The following is a 25450-nucleotide window of genomic DNA, read 5'->3' as shown; positions in this document are numbered from 1 at the left end:
CAAGCCACCAGGCTCACACAGCTACTGCCCAGCGCCTCGCCCAGCAGCGCTCAAGTAAAAGTTGCCCATCTTATTATCCCGGGTCTAAATTTGCACAAGTAGAGGAGACACGATGTGCTCCGGAAGCCGATGACCTGAAACCGTGGACAAGATCTCCTCTCTCCTGCACCTTCCCGCTTTATCTAGGATTTTTCAGGGATAGCAGCTATTCAGGTTACCCTTGGGATACTGACTATGAGTTTCTCCTTGAAACGCTTTCTGATTTCGTCTTCTGCCATCCAAAGTGCGACAGGATTCCCGGGTCCTCTCCACGGCCTCCCGCCACAGCTCCACAAGTGTGGCCTGGGGGCTCGGGACAGGGAAGGGTGGGTGAAAAGATAGCCAACCGACATACCTACTCTCGGCGGGCTACGTGGTGCTGTCTTTGTCCGCTTGCCCTTCCGGGGGCGGGGGTGGGATGGGGTGGGGGGTGCCGCGCATTTCCTTTCATGGCCGGCAGGTGGCGCGGTTGGTTCACGTTCAGCCGCCACCGGAGCCGGGAAAGGAGCTTCCACCTCCCGGCGGTCACGGACCCTCCCGCTGGGACCCAGGCTCGGGAGGAAAACCCGGCCTCACCCCACGGGGAGTCAGAGGAGGGGCAATTTGGGAGGAAGGAAGAGGGGAGACGAAGTCAGGAAATGGGGCGTCTTCCAACGTCCGGAGAGTTGCCTCGGGGGCCGGGCACCAGGCCGCCTGCTGCGTTGCGGTCTCTGGGCAGCGCTCGGTTTGCTGAGCCCGCGGCCGGGGCATCGGGGGACAAATCTGGGCCCAGTGCTGCCGGCTGCCCTAGAAGGGCCACAGGGACACTCGAGCACTCCAGCAGGGGCGGCTGCGCGGATTTCTGCGGGTCCTGTCGCCCACACCGTCTTCCTGGCGGCGGCGAGAGGTGTCCGGACCAGCGCAGGGGAAGCGACCCTGAGCGCAGAGCCGCAGCCGCCGCTCGGGGCAGCTCCTGAGCTCGGTGGGCGGCCCGTCTGCACTACCTTTGCTCCCCGCACTCCCTCATCAGCTCTTCCCTTCGACCCCCTGCACCCCAGACTTGCTAGGCCTGGCTCCAGGGACTCCACACCGGGAAGCACACAGTCGATTCCCGGCAGTAAAGGCCACCTCCGGGCGTCTTGCCCGTGGGGAGTCCTGTCCCGAGCCGGGGCGGGGGTAGGGGGGAGCCTCTACGGCTGAGTGCGGAGATGGTTCCCCAGGGGACTTCTCCGTTGCTACGAAGTCTTTCGTTCAGCCCCCGGAGACAGGGACAGAGCCTTGCTTCTGGCCGAGCGCTGCACTCGACGTTGGGGGCTGATTAGGTCCAGCTTTCCAGGCAACTAGGAGCCTGGGATAAAGAAATAACCCAATCCCAAAACTCCCCAAAGAGCATTTCTTATGGAGATGCGCCCCAAAGGCATGAAACGGGGCAAGGTAGCAGAGCGGCGGTGGTGGCGGCGCACAGGAGTGACTGTGCAGTCCTAGTCGGGGCGCACGGGACGCGAACACTTCAACCCTCAGAAAAGAGCAACAGTAAAGAGGCAGGTCAACTTGATACTTTTTTTTATGGCAATAAAAGAGCGTTTTCCTCCATCTCAAACCGCCCGAGGAGGAACACGGGGTGCCCAACCTTTCTTCGGACCTTCCCTACCCTAACCAATTCAGAGTCTCTCAAAGCTCTTTCGGCCGCTCAGGGGCTGGAACCCTGAGAGGCGACCAGGGGACCCCGCTGCTTCCCTCCAGCGGGGGAGGGACGCGGCAAAACTCTCCCTCTCAATCCCGGGGAGACTGAACGCCCCGCCGAGCCCAGAGGGGGCGGGGCTCCGGGACTGGCTCTGCTCATCAGGGGCGGGGCCATGCAGCGCCGTCTGCGCTACCATTGGCCGAGAACCCCGGACTGGCGGGCCTACGTCACGGGTCGGGCCCACCCCCTTGGCAATGTCTTCAGCCTGCTGCACTCCTAAGTTAAGCATTTATTCCACTGGGATAGAAGCGGCAGGAGCAGCGTTGGCATCGACGAACCATGGCTGGGATTTTTTATTTTGTCCTCTTTTCGTTTCTCTTTGGGATTTGCGACGCTGTCACCGGTTCCAGGGTGTATCCCGCGAATGAAGGTAAGAGCGGGGCGACCTTTCTGCGGTTTGGGACAGAGAAGCGACGATCGGCGGTTGACTGGTCCCCGGGAGTGCGAGACCGGAGGGTGCGGGGGGATCCCGGAGCGAGCAGTGCGCCCTGACTCCCGAGAAGGGAGCTGGAGCGAGGGGGAACCGCGAAGGGACCGCGGGAAGCGGCCGGGCAGCCTGCTGCGGGGCGGTGACCCGTGCGTGTGAAGGGGTTGCCCAAGTTTGTAGCGAAAGGACGAAGTTTATCGGCATCCACAGGCGAGGGCAGCCCGTGGATGCGCCCCGAGGGGACGCACAGGAGACAACGCCAAGATAAAAAAAAACAAATAAATAAAATTTGTGGACCTGTTCCTACTACCACTTCCCGACTCCCCTCAGGTCGAGAGGGAAAGGAAGCCTCGAGCTCCTTGAGGGTATCGTGGTGCTCTCGGGTTCTTGCGAAAGCCGTACGAGCTCTGGTTTCTGCGAAGTTTCCCAAGCCTTGCGCTTCCCGGGACCCGACTCCCGAGCCTCCGCCGCACAGCGGTCGTGGCGCCGCTCGGCGAGCGCCGGTGACCTGATTTCTAGCACCCGGCGTTAAACACGTTTCTCCCAGTGGGGCCCCGCGCCCTGAGGGTGCGATTGTCGGCCTAGGGGGCCCCAAGCTACTTATGTCACCCGCAGACCTGGGGAACCCGCTGGCAAGTTGAATGTACTCGAGTTTTAGCTTTTGGCCCCCAGAACTGTACCCCTGGTTAGTTTGGAGGGAACGTGCGGGACCGACTGCTTCCGTGCGGGTGCTCAGTTTTCTGCGCGTCGGTTTGGACGTGCTGGGAGGACTGTGTGTGTGTGCCTGTGTCGTGGAGGTGGGGGTTGATCATTTAGTTTCCAATGATCTCAGAGAAAGGAGAGTTGCGTGCGCGTGTGTGTTTGCGCGCGGGCGCATATGCGTGGATGTGGGTGCGCGGGTGCCCGCGTGGACGCGGACAATTGTGTGCCTGTGCTCGAGTGCCCCGATTGGGCGCGCGTGTGTTCTGGTGATGCTCGCCCTCGAGCCTGCGCGCATCCGTCTCGTCTACTCCTCCACCTCCCCACCCTCCCCCATCCTCCCATCCGTCCATCCGTCAGTCTGTCTATCTCTCCAGGATCCGTCCATCCATTCCCGTACGATCTATCATTTTCCCTATTCCGAAGGAGGGAGCCAAAAACCAACTTAGCTTCAGCTGGGCAGCCGGTACCCAGAGCTCGCCAGACGGAGGCTCCCAGAGATTCACACACCTGCCGGCAGACACGGCTCGGCTTGGGAGGAAAGGGGCGCTCTCTCACCCTCCTGGTCTCCTCCCTCCTTCAGAAGGGCCGTCTCGGTCGCTCCTGCCCCCTCGGTCCCCAGAGTCATTCCTTTGAGCCGAATCCTGGATCCCGCGTTCTCCTGACTACTTCGCACTCTTGTTAGGACGTCCCTCAAGACCTTTCTGCACCAAACGTAGAGATTTTCCCCCCCCTTGCTTTTTCTTTTGGAAGGAAAACTTGGGAAACCTAGACAAAAAAGGCGCTGATGGAGTTGTAGGCTGCTGTCGAAAGGGGGGGTCACCCCCTCTCCGACCCCTCCTCCCCCTTAAAAATTAATTCATTTTGTTGCTTTTTATTCCCATCACGTTTTCTTTTCTCCCTTTTACCCTCCCTTTCTACTCCCTCCCTTTTTTTGTAAATTGGGTCTTATTGTTCCCTTTGTGTCCCTAATCCACCTTACATAAATCCAAATGGATGTAGCGGGCTTTTCTCTAGGGACCGAGAGGAGAGAAAGGAGGGGGGCGCAGCTCCGGGCTGGAGCAAACCAGGGAAAGCTCTACATTTTAAAATAATTAAGAGACCCTAGGAATTCAGACTTCTCAGGAAAATCAGGAGAAAGAGGCTCGATTTAACTACTTTGACGTCGGGGTGAAATGAATGGGGAGGTGGGCAGAATTCAGGAGCCGGGGGGCAAGACAGAGTTGGGGTACGCTGGAGCAAGAATGAAGGGTTCGCATTCCCACCCCTCCCCCAGACCAAAGAGTTATCTTCGCTGATCAAATTAATAACCCAGTGGTTTCTTTGAGATAGGCCTTTCGACCCCAGGCCTGCAGCTCTCGGTGGGAAAGAGAATGGGGAGAGTTCAGGAATTCATGGCGTCCTTTTCAATGCCCTCTGTGCCTAGGACTGTTTCAGCTTGGGCGGGGTGCGACGGCTGTGTAGTCGACCTCCCGGTGGTCCTAAGCTTGGATGCATGCTCATCATAGGTGTAGCACAAGCACAGTAAATCTTTTCGGCAGCTCTCCTCCATATCTCATATTTAAACCAGTGATTTCCTCCTGGCCAAAGGAGTAGTCTCCGATTGTCCTCAAAGAGACCTGGGATGTTAAGGGGAGAGAGGAGGGAGGAGGGTTCAGTATGGGGAACACATGTATACCTGTGGTGGATTCATTTTGATATATGGCAAAACCAATACAATACTGTAAAGTTAAAAAAAAAAAAAAAGACCTGGGAAAGCGAATACTTAAAGTGTATTTGCATCCTAAGTCCACACGTCTGCCATCGCTCCCTTCTGAAACTTTGATATTTGAAAAAACAGTGGATACCACATCCAGAGCCTATTTATTTGGTGGTGGAGGGGAAAAAAATGGTAAGAGAGAGAGCCTTTTCATGACCCTTTGAGTACTCTCTGATAGAATTCACTTGTGGCTCTGTCACCATGATGATGAGTTATGCGGTCATCTGAAACTTGCAAAAACAAATAACTCTAGTAGATACCAGACAGAGATGAATGCAGATTTTGCTCTGGAGTGTAACTGCCTTACATAGATATATTTATTTTTTGAATTGTACTTGAGATTCTCTATTCATCCTTTTTAGAAAATGAATCAACTGAGTCCTGGGATGGAATTTTAAATGCTAAGCAAGTTAAATAAATAAGAACCTGCAGATTTAAAGAGGGGAGAAGATCAAGTGAGTAATGATTATTTACATAAGTGAGACGGAGTTTAGGTTTTGATCAGAACTGGATATGCACACCCTCGGCACATATGGAAACGCTCAGGCAAATGGTTTTTTGTAGTATTGGCTTTTTGCAATTGGAAATTAATCTATTTTTCTTTGGTTTTCTTTTCTTTTCTTTTCTTTTCTTTTTTTTTTTTTTGCAGTTACCTTATTGGATTCCAGATCTGTTCAGGGAGAACTTGGGTGGATAGCCAGCCCTCTGGAAGGAGGGGTAAGTTTTTTGAATTGCTCTCTGATCCACAGGGTAAAAAGGAGTGATTAGCAACTTTCTGAGAGTCCTAATGGCTTGATTCTTGTTGATTGTGGCCAGGGGGTCAGATTTCCACCATGGCCTATGAAGTGAATTACGCTTTGTTGGAGAAATCCTATACTCCCTTTGGATAGCTCTGTCATGGCAGAACTGGAATCCAAAAGGGCAGAAAGGGGTTTCAAAACTAGGAGACTGGTGGAGGCATCGCCTTAGATGCCCATTTAAAACTAAAACACGGACAAGAAATATGATCTGGGGACCAAATTAGAATTTATGCCTATTCCTGTGATAGCCGTGAAATCCTGACAGGGTTAATTTTAAAGCAATTGTTCTGTTCCAGATGAGGAAAATGAATAAATAAAGATACCAGAGAGAAAACATCTCCAATTGTACCAGAAGCAGGTTTAGTGCTGTGTGTGAGCAGTGGGGGGCTCTGTAACTTGCTATGAGGACCTTAAATCAGCTGCTGTTCACTTGCACACTGAGAGAAAGCCTTATGAACCTGCATAGGTGTTGCACCAGGGGCAACGTCTATACAGAAAGAAAAAAAAAACCCATGATTATGCATTGTTGGTACTAAATGTGACAGTTAAGGTATTTGGAATCTTGGATCTTTGGGGTTCTGGGAGACTGGATTCTTAAAGTATGAGAGGGTGCATCACTGTTCATTTCTTCTTGAATTTGCCATCATTGCCTATATCAGAAGATTCAGAGAATAGAATTAGGTCGATAGCCACATTCTCCTACCCTATCCCCTTGTCCCCAACACCTCAATAACAGGTCAGAATGAATCAGCTTTGGAAAGGAATCAGTACAACGTGTAACTCTGGCTTCTGCCAAATTGAAATAACTCTCAGATGTTTTAAGAATTAAGCATATCATCCTACCTTTACATGCTTGATAGTCTATGACTCAGTCATTTGATTAAAAGCAATAAAGATTAGGAGTCCTTATCAGACAAAAATTGTAATGCCGGCGCACAGTGTGGCGCTTCACACCTGGCCATTGAATAAACAATAAAGGGTTGAAAAAAAACAAAGATTCATAGAAACTTTTGGAAGTTAGGTGCCACAAATAAGGCAAGAAAGCAGACATGAAAAAGGAGAATTTTAGGCTGTTTTATTCCAAAGCCAGTCTTGTCATCCATTTGAAATAAAATGGAGATTGCCCTGCCTTCCTGTTTTTCAGCCTGAACTTGACTGCAGTTGGTTTGGTTGGTCTCTGCTGAAAAATTCTAGTCTGCCCTCAAAACCATTTTTTTTTTTTTAATGGGAGGGAGAGTGATTGGCAGGTCTCTGGCAGTGTAGACAGGCTGTATTCACCGCTGATTGCAGGCAATTGCCCTCATCCTTTGAATGCGAAGAAAGGTACAGCTTTATCTTGTGAGAGTCAGACTCTTGTTAATCCTATACCCTGGAAAGGTCACTGATTCAAGGAGGCTTTCCCATGCTACACCAGGGGTATTGCTCTGTAGGTTGAAAGTGTTAGAACTGCTGGCAAAACTGAGAATGAAGGTATCAGTACTTGCATTAAAAAATATAATGAGCTTTATTTTTCTTACTGATTGTTCCCAAGTTTAAAGAGAGGACATATCTAGCATGATTTTGGACCTGACCTGTTACACTCAATGTACATGTGACCTATTTAAAAGCAAGGAGTAGCACATTTTTTGAGTATAGTTTATGGTCTGTCTTGTTTCTGGAAAGCTTTTATTGTAATTTAATATGCCACAGACATCTCCTTCCCCACACCCCAGCTCCTGAGAACTGTTGAAAGACCATCTGATCACTTTTTCTAGACACAAAACTTCTTTTGGTTGTCTTGATGTCCCTTAAAAAAAATACTGTGCCTAGCTGATTATACACAACCTAGAACTTTTTATGGGCAGAATGTGGACTTCTGGATATAGAATGTTCTCTTTCCCTTTCCTGAAATGCCATGTGTGTGTAATGTTTTAAGTATTATTATGAAAGGTAAGAAATGAACTTGTCTGTAAGAAAATTAGTCCTTCTAAAATATATAGTAGCCTTTGAAAAATTATGTGACAAATTATAAAGTTTAATTAATTTCTAGCTTTTGTAATAAAGATGACATTTGCAGACTTAGAATGAAGGGATAAATTGGATATCTACCAAGTAGGAGATGGATTGGCTTTTAAAAGTTCTTTCTTTAGTGTAAAAGCATATTTGAGTTTTTTTTTTTTTGATTATTCTGAAATCTCTACTTATCCTTAGAACAGTTCACACCTTGGTTGGAAATTTGAAATTATAATTTTGACCAATAATGCCATACATTTGTTTGTTGTTATTGTTATCTTTAAAAAGAAACCTTATTTGACAATACCACCAGGTCAAAAATGAGTTATGGTTTCATTTTTCCATTAGAACAGCTAAGCAGAACATGAAAATAATGGAAAGTGATGACTCCTGATGGCAACATTGTAGCAAAAAACTAATTTCTTGGCAGTAGTCATTTAAAGGAGAATATTGAGTTTCTGACACTGATTGTAAAATGCAAAACTAAGGGGAGATTTGTCATTGTTCTGGTGAATTGATCAATGTGTTTAGACAATTAAGTTTGGCTGGAAAATCTGAATTAGATCTGAATTATCTGTATGAACTGTGGAGATGTCCCTACGTGCTTTCATTTACATTGATAAATGTGTTTTTCCATATTTCCTTTGTTCTGAGATGAGAAGCATGCTGAGTAGGTTTTTTTGAAGGTGGGGATCTATTTTTGGATTTACATGAATTTCCCCAAATAAGTAAATTACTGGTGATTTATTGCTTAGTGGATAAAAATAAATTTTAATCACCACAGGGCACTCATCTCTTTCAGTTCCAACTTTCATAATGGTGGCAGATGAAAGGGATGCAGAATTTTATGTATTATGGCCCTTCACATAGTAACATTTCTATCCATTAATAGTTTTCCAATGCACAGATGGGAAACCTGTTAAAAGATACATTATGATTCTATGTACTTCATTGGATTGAATGGAGCTTTAAGTGGAGCTATTATAGAATATGATTTTTTTAAACTATCTTTTTTCTTCTAATTATATTCATGTGTTAGATATTTAAGCTGATTTATACCAGCTCTATATAAAGCCATTACTGTAGATGCTAATGAAGAATTGGAGGCTGCCTACTAGTCTGGTAGGAGCCCCCAAATTATCTTGCTGCTTTTAGGATTGTTTTAAAAGCACAGCGAAAATGAAACTAGAATGCTAGTCACAGTGAATTTTGCTGAACTCAGATTATCCCACTGTGAGAATCTTGATGTTACAAAGTAGATTGAAAGAAACCCCTACCATACTTTAATTTTCTTGGGCTTTCCATCATAAATACCACTTAGTATTTTTTTTCTCAATATCCACAGACTATTTAGAAGCAATGCATATGTACATTCATGTTTACTTAATGTGGCTTTCTTTTAAAAACAAGAACAGTATACAAACTTTTGGACTGAATACATGCTCTTGAAACGTGTCCTACTATTTTAAATGACGGTGTATTTGAGAAATCCAACCATAAAGTTTACTCTCTATCTTTCGAGGATTACCGAAACCAGAATAGTGAGGTTTTCTTTACCCCTTTAAAGAGTTATGACAATGCCAAAAAGAAAAGAAAAAACAAAATTGACTGCCATTTTTTTTAGGTATTAGAGACCAAAGTTCTGACAGGAGCACCACTAATTAACTGATAATTGTCTTCCTTTGGCAAACTCTGCTCTTCCTGCTCTTAATTTGCAGGTTTCTGCTCAGTTGTTGGAACAATACACATCCCTAGTTTTTCATTTATGAGTAAATTTGAACTGTTGCCACTTGAAATTGCAGCTGTTGTAATAGGTGAATTTGAGGTTGTTAGACCACCACCAGGAACTGCCTGAGAACTCAGAAGCAATCAATCTAGTAATACCTCTGGAATTTTAGGCAAAAGAGTGAAACAATGAAAATAACTCCCCAATACAGTACAATCTTGATGAGGAATTGGTGCTGGGTTCTTGATGAGGAATTGGTGCTGGGTAGTTTTCTTCTTATTGAAACAAAAATCATCACTGTCCTATGAGGGGAAAACAGAAGTGATAAATCACTGTATGATGAAATGTTTGCAATTGATGCATTTCCTTTGGCTCTTTGCAGTGGGAGGAAGTGAGTATTATGGATGAAAAAAATACACCAATCCGAACCTACCAAGTCTGCAACGTGATGGAGCCCAGCCAGAATAACTGGCTGCGAACTGATTGGATCACACGGGAAGGGGCTCAGAGGGTGTACATCGAGATCAAGTTCACCTTGAGGGACTGCAACAGTCTTCCAGGTGTCATGGGCACTTGCAAGGAGACGTTTAACCTGTACTACTATGAATCAGACAATGACAAAGAGCGTTTTATCCGAGAGAGCCAGTTTGCCAAAATTGACACCATCGCAGCCGACGAGAGCTTCACCCAAGTAGACATTGGCGACCGAATCATGAAGCTAAACACGGAGATCCGGGATGTGGGGCCGTTGAGCAAAAAGGGGTTCTATCTGGCGTTTCAGGATGTGGGGGCCTGCATCGCCTTGGTATCGGTCCGCGTGTTCTACAAGAAGTGTCCGCTCACCGTTCGCAATCTGGCCCAGTTTCCGGACACCGTCACAGGCGCTGATACTTCTTCCCTGGTGGAAGTTCGAGGCTCCTGTGTCAACAACTCTGAAGAGAAGGATGTGCCAAAAATGTACTGCGGGGCAGATGGTGAATGGCTGGTACCCATTGGCAACTGCCTATGCAATGCCGGGCATGAAGAGCGGAATGGAGAATGCCAAGGTAAGGAGAGCCATATTGTACTTTTCATTAGGGCTTAGTGCACGTAATTAAATCAGAGATGAGACTAAATGGAGTAAAGCCAGTAATTAGCAGCCCCTGTGGGATGTGGTGGGACAGAGGGGTCTAATGAGTAAGTGCTACAGCTCCAGGTGGCAAAGCTAAGACGATTCTAACACTGACAAAATAAATGATGCTGCTGTAATCAGCAGAAGGCCAAACACATTTGCTAACAGGCACTTAGATGTGAACCGGCTTGATGTGCCCTCTGAAATGTAAATGAACAAGCTGAAGAAAGGGCGCTGATTGATCCTTGCTTCAAGAGGACCCACACATTTTCGAACCCTGGTTCCCCTGTTAGTAAACATCTCTCCTCCTGTGGATATGTCCGTGAATGATTTCAATGTCAAATTAGGGTTTGTTGTTCCAATTTCCTCCTGCTGATTAAAATCGAACTGTGTGAGGAAAGTCCAGTTTTTCCTGCCTTGTGGAGTAGTGTAGACATGGGTCAGCAAAGTGGAGCGACAGGGTTTCACGCGCCTTCTGTTCCATTGAGCTCCCATTGATGGGATCTCCAAGTGAACTGAATCTTGATGAAAGACCTCTTAATTTCCCTGAGGAGGTGATAAAGAGCTAGTAAGAGTCTTCTTATTGGATCTGTGGTCAGAGGTAGTAGTAAATTGTGATCCATTTTGATTATTGAGTTTTTGAAGAAATCCAGGTTTGTTTGGGTTTTTTTGGTCATGTTAATGACTGTTTATCATATTACTAAGGTGACTTCTTTTCCTCTCATTTAACCCTGTCTGCAATTCCCTCTTCCCTTATTTCCCCTTTTGGAGAGAGTTTGCAGACTTCTTATATTAGCTTTGTTTTTGAGTAAAGGCTGGGAGTATTCCATATTTATATGGATTGCTCATATCACGTGTGAATTAAGGCTTGCAAAAATCAGTTATCTTAAGACTTGTATTTTTGCTTGGCATTTATCTTCAGTGGTTATCAATAGTCTGCTGCCGCCAGTCTTATTACGGTTACTACTAAAGCGTGTAACTCTGGGTCCCATCTCTGGAACAGATCAGATTAATCTTTTCTCGGGGTGATTGTTGAGCTGGAGACTACACTACCACATGGTTCATCTGATTTGGTGATTAAAGAGCCCGAAATAACTGACTGCCAAACAATTTGTCTGGCATTTCAACCATTTTAATGACAGGTGGGATTGACTATAGAGCAATCCACTTGACCAATTGGAAATCAGCAGTTATAACCTAAAGAAAGTTGCATTTAGGGTAGTTTGGTGTCATAGAGTTATAAGAGATCATAAGTGTTCTTCTTGATGTGATATAGTTATTTCTAGAAGTAGCTAACAATGAATGTCTTTTAAATGCATTGAAAATATAAAACAGGATAAAGACTGGCAACCTTTTCTGTTGACTTTGAGTCAAAAGGTAAAGTTGAACATTTAGACGTTTGAATTTCAAGGTGTTTTTTTAACAAAGATTAATTTCTTACTTAGCAACTACTAGGTAAGCTGTACCAAATGGAAACCCTGAAGTATATTCCAGTGTTAATGTTAGAAAAATATGAGTGCGTTGTTGGCACCTAAATTATAATCATCATAGTGGGAAGAGTGAAATGAATAGGGTAATAATACTGCTTCGCATCTTAGAGTAAATTGTTCTTCCTTCTTGATTTTTGTAGGACAAGACTTGCACATCTTAACATGTCAAGATTCTTACATATATGTTTCTTAAAAAACACATTGTCTTCCATTTTTGCTCAGATGTTCATGTTTCTGGCATCAGTACATCTCTCTGTATCTAATGTCATTGATTTCCAATTGTCACACAGCCCAGTAACTCATACATTGCTGCACTGTGAAACTCCTTGACATCTTTACAACCCAAATTAGAAGGAAAAGAGAAAAAGATGGAGGAGGGAGTGAATGTAAAGGCAATTGAACATGGTAGTGGATGGCTTTATGGAAATAATCTTAGGAATACAGTTCATCATCACGTGATTCATAGAAAGGTTGAGGCTGCATGGTTTAGGTTCAGTCCATTTCTGAGCAAACTATTCCTAACACAAGACTAGATATTTCATGGAAGTGGAAGTTTGATTAAGCTATTGTTGAGAATCTTCATTCTTTGCACTCTCTCGTGCTATCCACGTACTTTCTTTGCTACTTGTAGAAAGATTAAATCTTTCAAGAAGACACTTTTTGCACAAAACCTTGCACTGCTTGTTTTTAAACACTATCAGGTAAGAATCTCTGATGAATTTAGGGAGGAAGAAAAAACTTGAATCCTAAGAATTCTTAAATCCCAAACTTGAGTGAGTTTTTTTTTTTTTTTTTTTAAGAGATAAGTCAAGTCTGTAAACATCTTAAGAGTAATAAGAAATGGTTGCTTCCATCTGTGCCACCATTTGGCTTCCTAGGTAGCGCTAGTGGTAAAGAACCTGCCTGGCAAGGCAGGATACATAAGAGACGTGGGTTCAATGCCTGGGTTGGAAAGTTCCCCTGGAGAAGGAAATGGCAACATACTCCAGTGTTCTTGCCTGGAGAATCCCATGGACAGAGGAACCTAGAGGGCTGCAGTCCATGGGGTCGCAAAGAGTTGGACATGAGTGAAGCGACTTCGCACGCATGCACACAGGCATGTGCCATCATTACTGGGGTATCAGGATTAGTTAGGTAGAGCAGAAAAACATCCACATAAGGAAATGTGTCTCAGTTTGGTCACTTAGCTGCACGACCTTGAGCATGTTTCTTAAACACTCTGTGCCTTTGTTTGTTAATCTATAAAATGGGTTGATAATAATTGTACTTAGCTTAGAGACTTAGAGGACACAGTCATGTAAAATTGGTAAAAAAAAAATCACTGTTTAGATTATAAAGCATTAAACTGATGTTAATGCTAGCTTCTTTTATCACTTATCAAGGTCATAGCTATTGACTTTTAAGGGTGTTGAGTTGAAATGGTAAAAGGGAAGTCCATCTTCGAGCCACTCTTAGAAGTCAAGGACAAAGATAGGAAGCATTGCGTTTGCCCTAACAAAGAGTAAGGATCATTTGAAAATGATATTTGGAGAGTATCTTTTTTTTTTTTTTTCCCCCTCTGCTATAGGAAAGAGAACTTTTCCTTTGAGTGAAAGAAAAGTGATTTGGGAGCGGAACAAGAAAGACCAGGGTGTAAAGGGAGCTTAAGAAAGGATATAAAAGAGAATGGGCAAGTCTTCAGAACTCTGGCAGCAGATCCCTCCCCAATTGTCTTTTCAATGGGTCTTCTGTGGCAGGACAAATAGAAGGACAGGTGAAAGGTCACCTACTTCCTCATCCATCTTCCTTGGGGTCTGGGAGGTCAGAGTGAAGATTGATTAAGATCTTAAATGTTTGACAAAAGATCCCTGGGCAAAAATGGCCAGGGCAGGTGGGGGCCTGGGGTATGCTGTTGTTTGAATCTAACCCTGATCATCTGCCAGAATCCTCCAGAGACCTCGAAGACAGAGGGACACTTCCTCTTGGAGTTCTTACCTCCAAGCAGTACATGCAAATGCAGACGGAGGGCGAGGAGCCCCCTCAAAAGTGTCAAGAGTGGCAGGGCGATGGCGGGCTTGCCCTCTGCAGCAGCTGCAAGTTCACCCTCCCCTAGAATAACATTTTCTGAAATGATTTGGCTCTGTCTCAGCAGGACAAAAAAAGAGTGGAAGCCACTCATTTATCTCCTGCAGGACAATGTCTGGCTGGCATTAGCAGTAGTTTGAACTTGCCTAGTGATGGGGTGCAGAGGATAAAAAACTGCTCTAGTTAGTTGGAGAAAGGAGAAAAAATTCCACCTCAGACATGTCTCCTTTTCCCCTAGTACGAATCCTGCCCCTCTATGAGGGAATGTTCCAGATGTTTTACAGGATTATTTTTATTACTTCAAAAGTATTAAGCTGGAGGAAGAGACAAAAAGATTCTTTATTACCTTATTTTTTGCTTAATTAAAAAGCTGAAAAATGAAAGGGAAGTCACAGATTTACTCTTTGTGAAATAGTAATAAGCAGCATATTCAGAGAGCATGTATAAAAATAATACTAATAAAAAGAAAACAGTCTTATGGAGTCACTTAAGGACAAATAATCACAACTGTGACAAAATTAAACTGGGTAGGAATCAACCCTTGCTTAAATATATAATTTTGCTGTAAATTGTTTGGGGTCCTATATACTTAGGGACCTCTATTATGTATTATTACATATATGATGCCTTCATATCAGTAAAAGCTTCTTAAAAGCTCTTCTGAGAAAAAACAAGATGGAAATGCTTTGATGGCTATAAAATAGAAATATTTCATATTCATGCTCTGAAAAAAGAGAAAGGTCTGTGTTTAAAAAAATGACTACTTTGTTTTTCTAATATATTATAGAAGAACCTTAGGAGAAAGAAGTACCAGAAAGGATGCATTTAAAATATAGTTCAGAGAGATGCTGTTATATTCTTTCCACTTTTGAAATTTTTCTTCCACCTTTGAATCATGTCTTTAAGAATCAATTGCTTAAATCACATGGTTGCTTTTATCTCTGACTTTGAAGCATGGCTGTGATCACTGAAAGACGCAATTCTTTATATCCGAGAAGAGCAGGGTTTAATTATTGTCCTTTTTCTGTTATACTTTTTTATTTTCCCTTCTACATGTGACCAGGCTTCTTTTGTGAGTGAATCAGGCAATGGTCTATTTTGGATTCACTAAAGCATCATGTAGGAATTATCTCAGTTAGGGATTTTTGAATCTGGTATTTAAGATTTGATGACTTATTTTAATCTGACTGAGCTTCCTTGTACTTTTCAAAAATGAATTAAGACATAATTATTCTGTTAAGACTTGAGTCTTTAGGAGAAAGACCGATTAAATGGCTTTTCAGCTACTACTGTGCAAAGCAGAGGTGGTCATGATATATGTTTGACTTTCATTGAATTTTAATACTTAGGTTTTGGGGGGCATTTTTTTTTTTTGCATTTAATTGATGAATTTAACATTACAAAAGAATTGTATGCTTCAAACTCTTACTCCAGCTTACTTCTGATTTATCAGTCTTTATGATTTAGTAGATAACCCAAATATATCTGTACAGTGTATTTTAAAAAATAACTGAAATGGAGTCATCTTCTTGTCATCTTGTTTTTATGATATTTGACTATTTATCTTGGACATCATTCCATATTAGAGAATATAACTTTTCTCCATCCTTCATAATTGATAATTAATATTCTGTAGTGTGAATATATCATACTTTATTTAATTTTTTCGATGGATAGTTTGGAAATCTTAGTTTTTTTCTAGTAATATTTTTAAACCAACAGTTTAACTTGTCAATCATACATATACTTAAAAAAAAACTGAATGGTTAACCTTGCTTTGTTATTTTTCTGGCTTTTTCTTGGACAAATAATTTTAATAAACCTTCTTGACCATGAGCATATATACAGAAGGAGTTCAGTGCAGGACAGCCAGACAAGTAACACAGCTGACAATTAAGGAGCATGGTTGTGTCTCATTAAATGTTCATTGACTGAATGAATAAATAAATGCAGAAGGAATTGTGGCCTGTTTCATATTAAACATTTATTTGGTGGAGTAACATATCATGGAGTCAGCATGATATATCAGAATCTTTGCATGTGACATGTATTAATGAACTCCTTGTTTATAATTCCTACTTCAATTGGGTCTTAGCTATTTTCATTATATTTATGAACCATCTCTACACCTGGATGTTCAAAAATCTCTATAGTCTATGCGCTAACATAATTACTAGTACAAAATGGCTAAGATCTGCCTTTGGAGTTTGAGACCTGAATTTAGTTTGTAGGTGTGCTACTTAACTAGGTGGGTGATCATGGTCACTAACTTAACCTCCCTAACTTCAAGTCTATATTTGCAAATTGGTGACAATGGTATGTTATTATGTATGAGACACACATGTAAGGGTGAGGGCATGGCAACCCACTCCAGTATCCTTGCCTGGAGAATCCTATGTGTAGAGGAGCCTGGCAGGCTACAGTCCACGGGGTCACAAAAAGACAGACACGACTGAAGTGACTTGTCACACATACACATGTATATATACAGGTTCTAGCACTGTGCCTAGAATCATTAAGCGCCTAAGAAGTAGAAAATGTTACTGTTATTTTTTTTGTTGTTCAATAGCAATATGGTGACACTATAGGCTATTTGGTCATTGTTTGTCCAACAATGGAAACTGGTTTAGGTTTTGAAGCAGTTTTTTTGAGTGGAGAGCTGAGGGCAATCCAAGTGTAGGGGGCGGTATGAAATGACTGGTCTTGTCTCTATTGGTCAGGTCCTCTGTTCCTCAGCTAACTGCAGTGGCCCTCAAAATGTGCTCAGTTGGGTTCCCCCAAGACCCTTTCCTGTGGTCTACAGGTCAAAACTTTAATATGCTATTTGCCTTTTCCTTCCCCTTTTCTCATGAATGGAGTTTTCCAGAGGCTACCTGATATATGATATCTCATCAAATTAAATAGAGAAGCAAATATGAGAATCTAGCCATCCTCTATTAAGCCAGACATTAACAATGTCACTCTTGTCACTAATTTATTTTTAGAAAATTTGGTTCTTTTTTCATCAAAATATGTTATTTGTGTTGACATGTAATGGGTTTAATTATCAGTACTTTTAAATAAATTCATCTGAGTTTCAGTTTCTAATGGTAGTAAGTATTGGTATCTTTAACTCCCGTACACAAAAGCACTTTGGCATCCTCAGTCTTTTTAAACAGTGTGTAAAGGGGTCCTGAGACCCAAAAGTTTGAGAAGTGCTGCACAAAAAGTGTCAACTTTTTGTTTCTCCTGTAGGTGCAGAAAGTGTACCTGGGCTGTCTGCAGACACTTTTAGAATCAAAATAGATCAGGAAGCTCTGGAAACTTTCAGAATCGCGGAGATTTAGGTAGCTTAGAAGGATGACATTTATTCTACCCTTTAGATGTTTCTATAAAATCAGGCAGCAATTTGTAGCTCTTAGCTTTTTAAAAACGGTTTATCTGTGTCCAATAACATGCCTCAGTGCTCTCTTTAGTTTTACTGTGCTTGCGAGAAGGAATGATTAAGGAAAGCCTCAGCTGGCCCATGGGACCCTGAGAGACTGTATCTTTTTCACTGAGGGTGTAAAACCTTTCTCCCTTACAGCTGGTACCTCTCGGCCATTTGCGGTGAGGGTGGGAGCAGGTGAGGTCACTGGGTCCCATGATCTGGAGGGTAATTAATAGTCCCATGACTAAATGGACATTTTATGAATATTCAGGGTCTATTTGGGCTTCTGGGGAAACAATCAGGTTGGTGCCGTTGACAACTCCCTTTGGAGACCCAGAGCGATTTCTGGGTGAATGCGGGTCGTCAGCTGTCGGCCTAGGGTTGCTTTTTTGCCGGCAGCAGATCCCTCGTTTGCATATTCTGTATGCGCCCTCATGCAAAACAGCACACCCATTTCCCCCTTTCACAAAGGCTAGAGAGCTTCCTTTGGAAACTCCAGCCAAAATCTCCTTCTGTTTATGCAGAACCCAATGATTTAGACACCATGCAAATTAATTCGGTTTTGATTTGAATGCTTCCAGAGATTGGGGGTGGAAGGCGGAGACTGGGGTGTTTGCACAGGGCCCCTTTTGTGCACCCCGCCAACCCCCCCCCCACCCCGCCGGCCCTCCCCCAGTGTGGCTGGTTGTCGTTCCTGGGGCCCCTAGCCCCAAGTGAAACAATCCAAGCTCCTGCTGCTCATTTTATTTTGACCTTTGGAAAGGAACCTAGTCTTGGTGAATCCCTTGGCTTGTCTGTTTCCTGACAGTTTGAGCAGGAATCTCCCTGTTTTTTTTTCTGAGGAGGGAGGAGATAGCACTGTGCAGATTATGCTAGGAATGCTTAGAAGTGGCCCAACAAAGGGCTTTCAAAAATTGTCAAGGAAAAAGATAAAATTCTTGGAGAAAGAATTGTCAGATCTCAGAAAGTTCTGAAAATATAGGCGTTAGGTCACTCGTAGGCGGGAACCTATTCACCCCTTCAACAAATAAATCCTGAAAGTGTAGATTGCACAAATCATTGGTATTTTCATCATGTTAGTGTCATACATCTATGAATGAAGACAACCAATTGCATACCTAAAATCATGATTAAAATCCTTTATATTCACTCCTGTCCCACATACATTTCTTTCAAAGTTGTATTGACGCTAATTTTGTTCCTTATTCTGTATGTGTATTCGCTTTGGGTTGAATGTTGCCTTTTGAATTCCCATCCCACCAGTGTCTCCAAATTTACTTAACCTTTGCTTTGTTCCCTCAGAATGAAAATGCGAGTACAATACATATTTAACCCAACAAACTTCACTCTCATCTTGAAAATAGTACTGTCTTCAGAAGGCCCTGATCCTATGTATTCTATAAACTAAAAGAAGAGGACTTGGCATGAAATGTTTTTGAAGTTCAATTAGTTTTGAGTTCGAACTAATTTCACAGGGCAGCAAACGGGCAGAGCCAGACTTTGCAGTGTAATTAAGTGTAGGCAGGGTCAGCTAAAACAACATCTAACTGTGGAAGAGCTTTGGTTTAGCTCCACATGGCCTGACAAAATTTGATGATGCTGCTGTTCAAAGTCCATTTGGGATGGATTATTAGGATTAAAGAACAGCAGAAGGCTCTGTACTTGGTATGTTCTGTCGTGTCATTAGTGGATGAGAAAATTCAGCTGCTTATCTGGCTCTTGTTTCTAAGGATGGATTTAAACAGACTCACACTTCTCAAAGGTGATCTTACTAACCTCTTCTTAATAAGTTACAGATCTCCAATTGCTCAGAATCCTGAAAATACCATTTGAAGTAAGTTGATTGATAATTATCATTTCCCCCTCCATGTACAGATATTTTCCACAGTGGTACAAAGCTACGGTACAGTTTCTTAATTACCCAGATAATCCTGTTTGCTTGTATTTTTAAACTATGAAGTGCTGGGTAATTATTCAATTCTTAATAGAAGGCAAATGGCAATGTAAACAATAATTAGGATGTTAGACAGAGTAATGCGCTTCAAAGCAAATTGGATTTTTTTCATACTGTTCAGCATGAAGTCCCATAAAGCCAACAATTTAGAAGTAAGGCAAAAGGTTCCATTTGGTTCATATTTTATGGCGTTATCTCCTCATGGCTTGTTTCTGTGAATAGAAGTTTGCCCCAATAAAGCTGGCTGTGCCCAAGCCAACTGTTTCCGTAACAATCGCTTCCCTGCTGTTTGACATTTGGCGGTGTTCTCCCAGGCCTCCAGATTGGTCCTTTGTCTGCTGCAAATCCGAGGGGTCAGGGGTTAACAGAATACTGATTTCCTCCATAATACCATGGCAGGTAAATATGGGCCAACCTCATGATCAGTTAAGACGCAGCTCAGTAAGGAATGCTTTTCTCATGGGCTTTTGTCCTTAAGAACTTCCCTGATTTGAGATGCTGAGTTTCCCAGCTCTTGCCTTCCACAGGGGCTTCTTCATTACCAAGGCTGCCATCTCTCTTTTCTATGGCTTTCTCTGTTAATAACCATTCACAGATAACAATATATCCCCAGAAATACATGACCTGAAAACTGAGCAAATCATCATGTTTGATGAATTAATTTTACAAGCGTTAACAATACTTGCAACCTTATGCACTTAATTATGTCTTGCAGTCTTATCTGTACTGTGTGTTTCATTGATGAAATAATAAACTGATAGCAAAGATGGTAGACAAAGTTCCTTTAATAATGGTGCTCTTACCCACCCTACTTTTTTTTTTTTCCCATCTAGCCATCATGGTGTGTTGCCAGTTAGAGGTATAATTAAACAAACAGTTTTATTCCATTTTCACCATTATGGAGATGTTCAAGCATTCATCAACATTGATGCTATTACCATATTATATCAGTTTAATTATATCAGTGTTTATTCTTCTCCCAAGGAATATTTTAATCTACATAGTAGGTTATATCCTAATTGTTCATGGGAGACACACTGGCTCTAGAAGTTTAAAGTCTCTTTCAAACTTTTAAACTTCTTGTTACCATCAATTAATGAATGAAAAGGGCACTTTTGCATATATCACTCTCTGTCTGCATGTATCACTCTCCGCATTTCTGTTTGTCCAACCTCCTTCACATTGTACCGTGAACTTGATGCTTAGATTCATTTGTTTTCAGTTTTAAGTGTTTGAAAAAGACATCTCCACTTTGAAAAACAGTTTCCTTTTGAAGTGTCCAGTTTGGCAATGACTGAAGCAGTCCCCCGGGCTAATTAGCATGTTAAAAGAATGGATCAATACCTTTCTGCCTCCTCCACCCTCCTTGCTCTCTTCCAAGGGGAAAGAGTTTGGAAGAACCCTGGGAGGCTCTTGACAGATGTGCCAGGAGACTTCAAGAGGATTGTCAATTGCCCCAAGTGGGGAACATTGACAATTTGATCTAGTGCCCGACGGCTTCTCTGCTAGCCATTTGAAAATGGATGCAGGAGGAACTGACAGCGTCAGGAAAGCTCTTGCAGTTCATGTAATTATGGAGAGGATTAGAAGAAAAGTGTTGGGAGAAATAAGAGATCAATACAGGGGCACTAGTTGACTTGAACTCACCTTTAGCTGTTAAACACTACATTTTGTAACATTTAGCCTATGCACATGGAAGACTATAGTTTTTTTTTTTTTTTTTAGGATTGTGTAAACCCATGCATAAGAAAAAATAAAAAAAACATAAGCAGCCACTGATTTTTGAGAGCAGACTCCTAGGTAATTAACAGTGTAACACTTTCAGTACTTAAGATGCAAAGGTGCTAATTAACTAATGGGAGAAATTGAGATTTCATTACTTGGTTCTCTAACGAGGTGCCAGCAAAGAAATGCAGCTGAAAGTAATATTTGAACATTCAGGTTTCTTTTAAAGCAGTTAATTTAGGAACTGCTTCTCTGTTTATCCTCGAGTTTTCAATTAGCCTAATGCAGGGCTACAGTAAAACATTATAAAAGTGTGGTATTTTTGCACCAGGAAACTCATGTTGATGGAAAAATGAGAACGTTATCATTGCGAGATTAAAAAGAAAAGCTTTAAAAAAGTTTGAAACACACCACCTGAGGGTCTCACATGGTCTTCCGTTAGGACACTTACCGTACTAAGCTGCTGCTGCTGCTAAGTCACTTCAGTCGTGTCCGACTCTGTGCGACCCCATAAACAGCAGCCCACCAGGCTCCCCCATCCCTGGGATTCTCCAGGCAAGAACACTGGAGTGGGTTGCCATTTCCTTCTCCAATGCATGAAAGTGAAAAGTGAAAGTGAAGTCGCTCAGTCATGTCCGACTCTCAGCGACCCCATGGACTGCAGCCTACCAGGCTCCTCCATCCATGGGATTTTCCAGGCAAGAGTACTGGAGTGGGGTGCCAGTTAACCAGACCCCATTACATCATTTATTCTAACCTTCAGGAAAGATTCTGGCATCCTTATTTACAGAACGTTGTTGCTGTAACTATTTCAGTAATTCTTAAATGGGTTCTTGATAAGGCAAGAATTTTACACTGATTTCAGCAATTGTACTGAACCATTGTTGGATCTTTGCTTTTCTATTAGAGAAACAAAGTCATTTATTAAAGAGAAGTAATGTCTGACCTTGTGAAAAATCACAACTATTATTGCAACTTCAAAAAATAGATATACTAAAAAAGAACCCTTAGCCCCACAAAAGGATCGTTGACTTCTACTGCAGATAATGATTGAGATATAGAAACCTATTGAGTTTTCCCAGTATTTTCCATTATATGTTCTGGTTGGTTATCACTGATCTACAGGAAAGCTATTGATTTTTGTATGTTTATCTTGCATCCAATCTTTTTATTGAACTGTCTTGTGAATACTAACAGGTTTTCAGTTAATTCTCTAGACTTTTTAGAGAACCAATATTTTTAGGTACAAGCAATTATATATTTTTCCTTCTTTTTAAAAACTAGACCTCTTATTTATGATTTTTATCTTACAACATTGATCAGAATTTTTAGGCCACAGAAAAATAATAATGTTGATTGTAAGCATCTTTATTTTATGCCAGTTTTAGTGGACATAATTTAAGCATGCTATGAGATATTTTAAACATTTCTAAGAGAGAAGGGTGGAGAAGGCAATGGCACCCCACTCCAGTACTCTTGCCTGGAAAATCCCATGGATGGAGGAGCCTGGTGGGCTGCAGTCCATGGGGACGCTAAGGGTCGGACACGACTGAGTGACTTCCCTTTCACTTTTCACTTTCATGCATTGGAGAAGGAAATGGCAACCCACTCCAGTGTTCTTGCCTGGAGAATCCCAGGGACGGGGGAGCCTGGTGGGCTGCCGTCTATGGGGTCGCACAGAGTCGGACACGACTGAAGTGACTTAGCAGCAGCAGCAGCAGTTGTAGGCAGTGGCACCCCATTCCAGTAGCAGCAAGAGAGAAGGGGTTTTGAATTTTGTTAGATGACTTCAAATATCTCTTTCAGATGTGTGTTTATGGGTGTTTATTCAATATTATGAATATTGAATATATTTGTAGATTAAAAAAAAAAATCCATAAACTCTCTTTGCATCTGTGAAAAAAACCCTATCAGGTGGCAGTAAATTTTGGCTAAAAGTTTCTTACATTCTATTTGTTAATTGTGGTGATGAAGAGCCAGGGCCTTGGAATAAGAATTTAATTTTAATCTCAGCTTTGTCACTTACAGTGGTGACTACCACCTCTAGGCACTTAACTTTAGTGCTCTGTTATTTTTTCTCCTCTGTAATAGGAGAATAATGACACCTACCCCATAGGTAGGGCTTCCCTGATAGCTCAGTTAGTAAAGAATCTGACTGCAGTGTAGGAGACCCTGGTTTGATTCCTGGGTGGGGAAGGTCCACTGGCAAAAGGATAGACTACCCATACCAGTATTCTTGGACTTCCCTTGTTGCTCAGCTAGTAAAGAATTGGCCTGCAATGCGGGAGACCTGGGTTTGATCTCTGGGTTGGGAAGATCCTCTGGAGAAGGGAAAGGCTACCCACTTCAGTATTCTGGCCTGGAGAATTGGGGTTTCAAAGAGTTGGACATGACTAAGCAACTTTCACTCACCCCGTAGGTATCCTTAGGATTAAATAAGACAATGTAAGTCTTGCTAGGAAGTGACATCTATTCAGTGGTCAATAAAATAGAGCAAATAGAAATTTGAGTAAATAGATTTGAGAAATTTGAGAGTAAATAGAAATTTGTATTATTTTTATTTTGAATTTTTAACAAATAACCGATTGATATTAGCCTATGTATTCTCTTTTCCTTTCTTTCTGACTATATCTCTTTCTCTCTTTCCTCTTATTCTTAGCAGATTTTAGGATTATAATTGATACATAAAGTTAAGATAGTTTTCCATCTTTTATTAGCATTGCGGAAAGTGTGCAGAGACTCTAGCTTTTACTTTGCAAATTTGAAAGGTTTCACCATTAAAACTGGCTCTAGATTATTCACTTAGGATTTGGACACTTCTTTTCTGTATATTTGCTAGACTTCGGTAAAAACAAAAATGCAACAACCACAACAAGGAAATTGACTCTGAAACCTCATTCCATTGCTTTCCCAGTCACATAAATGACTCTCCAGTCCATAGTGGATGTGTTCTCTGAATGTGGGCTGTTCCCTGTCTCTGCTGGGTGGAAGGCGCAGATGCCATGTTGCTCTCCTCCATAATTACACTATTGAGCTTTCTCATTACTTGTGTATATCTTAAACATAGAAGCTAAAGGCAGTGGGATAGTCAGCCTGGAGTCAGTGCACAGGCATGGTTGAGCTAGGCATAAATCGGGATCCCGCTTGTTAATGAGGATCTAGTTGAGACTGTATTTATTATTAATCTCATTAGGAAAAGCTGCGTTTCACTGCAGCACCTCTGAGTTGTGATGCTTTGCTTTTTTTTTTTTTTTTTTTAACTGAGGGAGAAAAAATGTGAAATGACAGATTCACTGTTCTAGAAACATCTGGTGTTCTTAGAGCCACGACTTTGACATCATAATGTGTAAATATTTTATATTGGTTTGGAGAATGGGTAAGTTTCATTTTGTTCATTTCAAATTATTCTTTGGGCCACGTGGAAACAAAACGAGGACCAGAGGACAGGTACTGTCTCAGTATAAGGAAAGACCCATCTGATATTTTGAACTGGACCGAAGTGGACATGATGACTTTTGAGAAGATGAGTTCTCTTTTAGAGCGGATGTTCACACTGGCTGGATGACCCTAGGGCATTTAACTGTATATTCTTGCAGTAAGAGATTGGAGATTTTGTGTTTGTTTTTTTTTTTAATCTTTTGAATTTATTTATTCATTTTATTTTGTGGTTGCCCTGAGTCTTCTTTACTATGTGCAGGCTTTCTCTAGTTGCAGCAAGCAGGGGCTACTCTTCATCGCTGCGTGTGGGCTTCTCGTTGTGGTGGCCCCTCTAGTTGGGGAGCACAGGGTCTTCACACATGGGGCTCAGTAGTTGGAGTTCGCCGGCTCAGTAAGCAGCTCGCGGGCCCTAGAGCATGGGCTCAGTAGTGGTGTCACATGGGCTTAGTTGCTCTGTGGCACATGGAATCTCTCCAGACCAGGAATTGAACCTGTGTCCCCTGCATTTGCAGGAGGATTCCTTGCCTGCAATATGGGAGGCCTGGGTTCAATCCCTGGGACAGGAAGATCCCTTGGAGAAGGGAATGGCTACCCACTCCAGGATTCTTGCTTGGAGAATTCGATGGACAGAGCAGACTGGTGGGGTAATAGCCCATGAGGTCGCAAAGGGTTGGGCATGACTGAGCAAATTGCACTTTCATTTCTTTTTTTTTTTTCCCTTCTACTGCGTCACTGGGGAAGTCTGATCCTGTGTTTCTTAAAAGGGGCACCATTGTAATTTTGGGCAGGACTATTCTTCCCTGAGTGCAATATTTATCAAGGCTTGTGAATCCATCCTGTACATGGTGGATATGCACTTTGCAAGGCATTTGGTGTCCTGAGGAATCCCTGGGTAGTAGATACCTGTGGCATCCTCTAATCACTGTGACAGGCTAGATCTTCTCTTCACTTGTTCAGTTGCCTCAGATATGGATACTGATCTCAATGGCAAACTTCTGGACTAGACAAACTGTAAGATAATTTACAGCTCTTAAGATTCCAAGATAGTAGGATAGTCCTTGTTACAAAGGTTGCATATTTCCTATAGGGTAGGT

The 25450-nt window shown here is 42.6% G+C and overlaps 1 protein-coding gene across 5 annotated transcripts in view; it reads left to right on the top strand.

Moving 5' to 3' along the window:
• The first annotated feature begins 1979 nt into the window (after positions 1–1979).
• Positions 1980–25450, top strand: part of EPHA4 (EPH receptor A4) — a 159642-nt gene continuing 136171 nt past the window's right edge. For 4 of the 5 annotated variants that reach the window (XM_006079637.4, XM_025278340.3, XM_044937878.2 and 1 more), the window contains exons 1-3: positions 1980–2132; positions 5297–5364; positions 9548–10211. In XM_006079637.4, the coding sequence (XP_006079699.1) occupies positions 2042–2132; positions 5297–5364; positions 9548–10211 (823 nt within the window). In that variant the 5' untranslated portion in view covers positions 1980–2041. The remainder of the gene's footprint in view (positions 2133–5296; positions 5365–9547; positions 10212–25450) is intronic. The other variant, XM_025278341.3, reaches the window with a different exon arrangement.

Source organism: Bubalus bubalis, chromosome 2 (assembly GCF_019923935.1).
Source record: "Bubalus bubalis isolate 160015118507 breed Murrah chromosome 2, NDDB_SH_1, whole genome shotgun sequence".
Classification (NCBI taxonomy): Eukaryota; Metazoa; Chordata; class Mammalia; order Artiodactyla; family Bovidae; genus Bubalus; species Bubalus bubalis.
The sequence above is the reverse complement of the archived record's forward strand: the minus strand, read 5'-3'. Positions and strand labels throughout refer to the sequence as shown.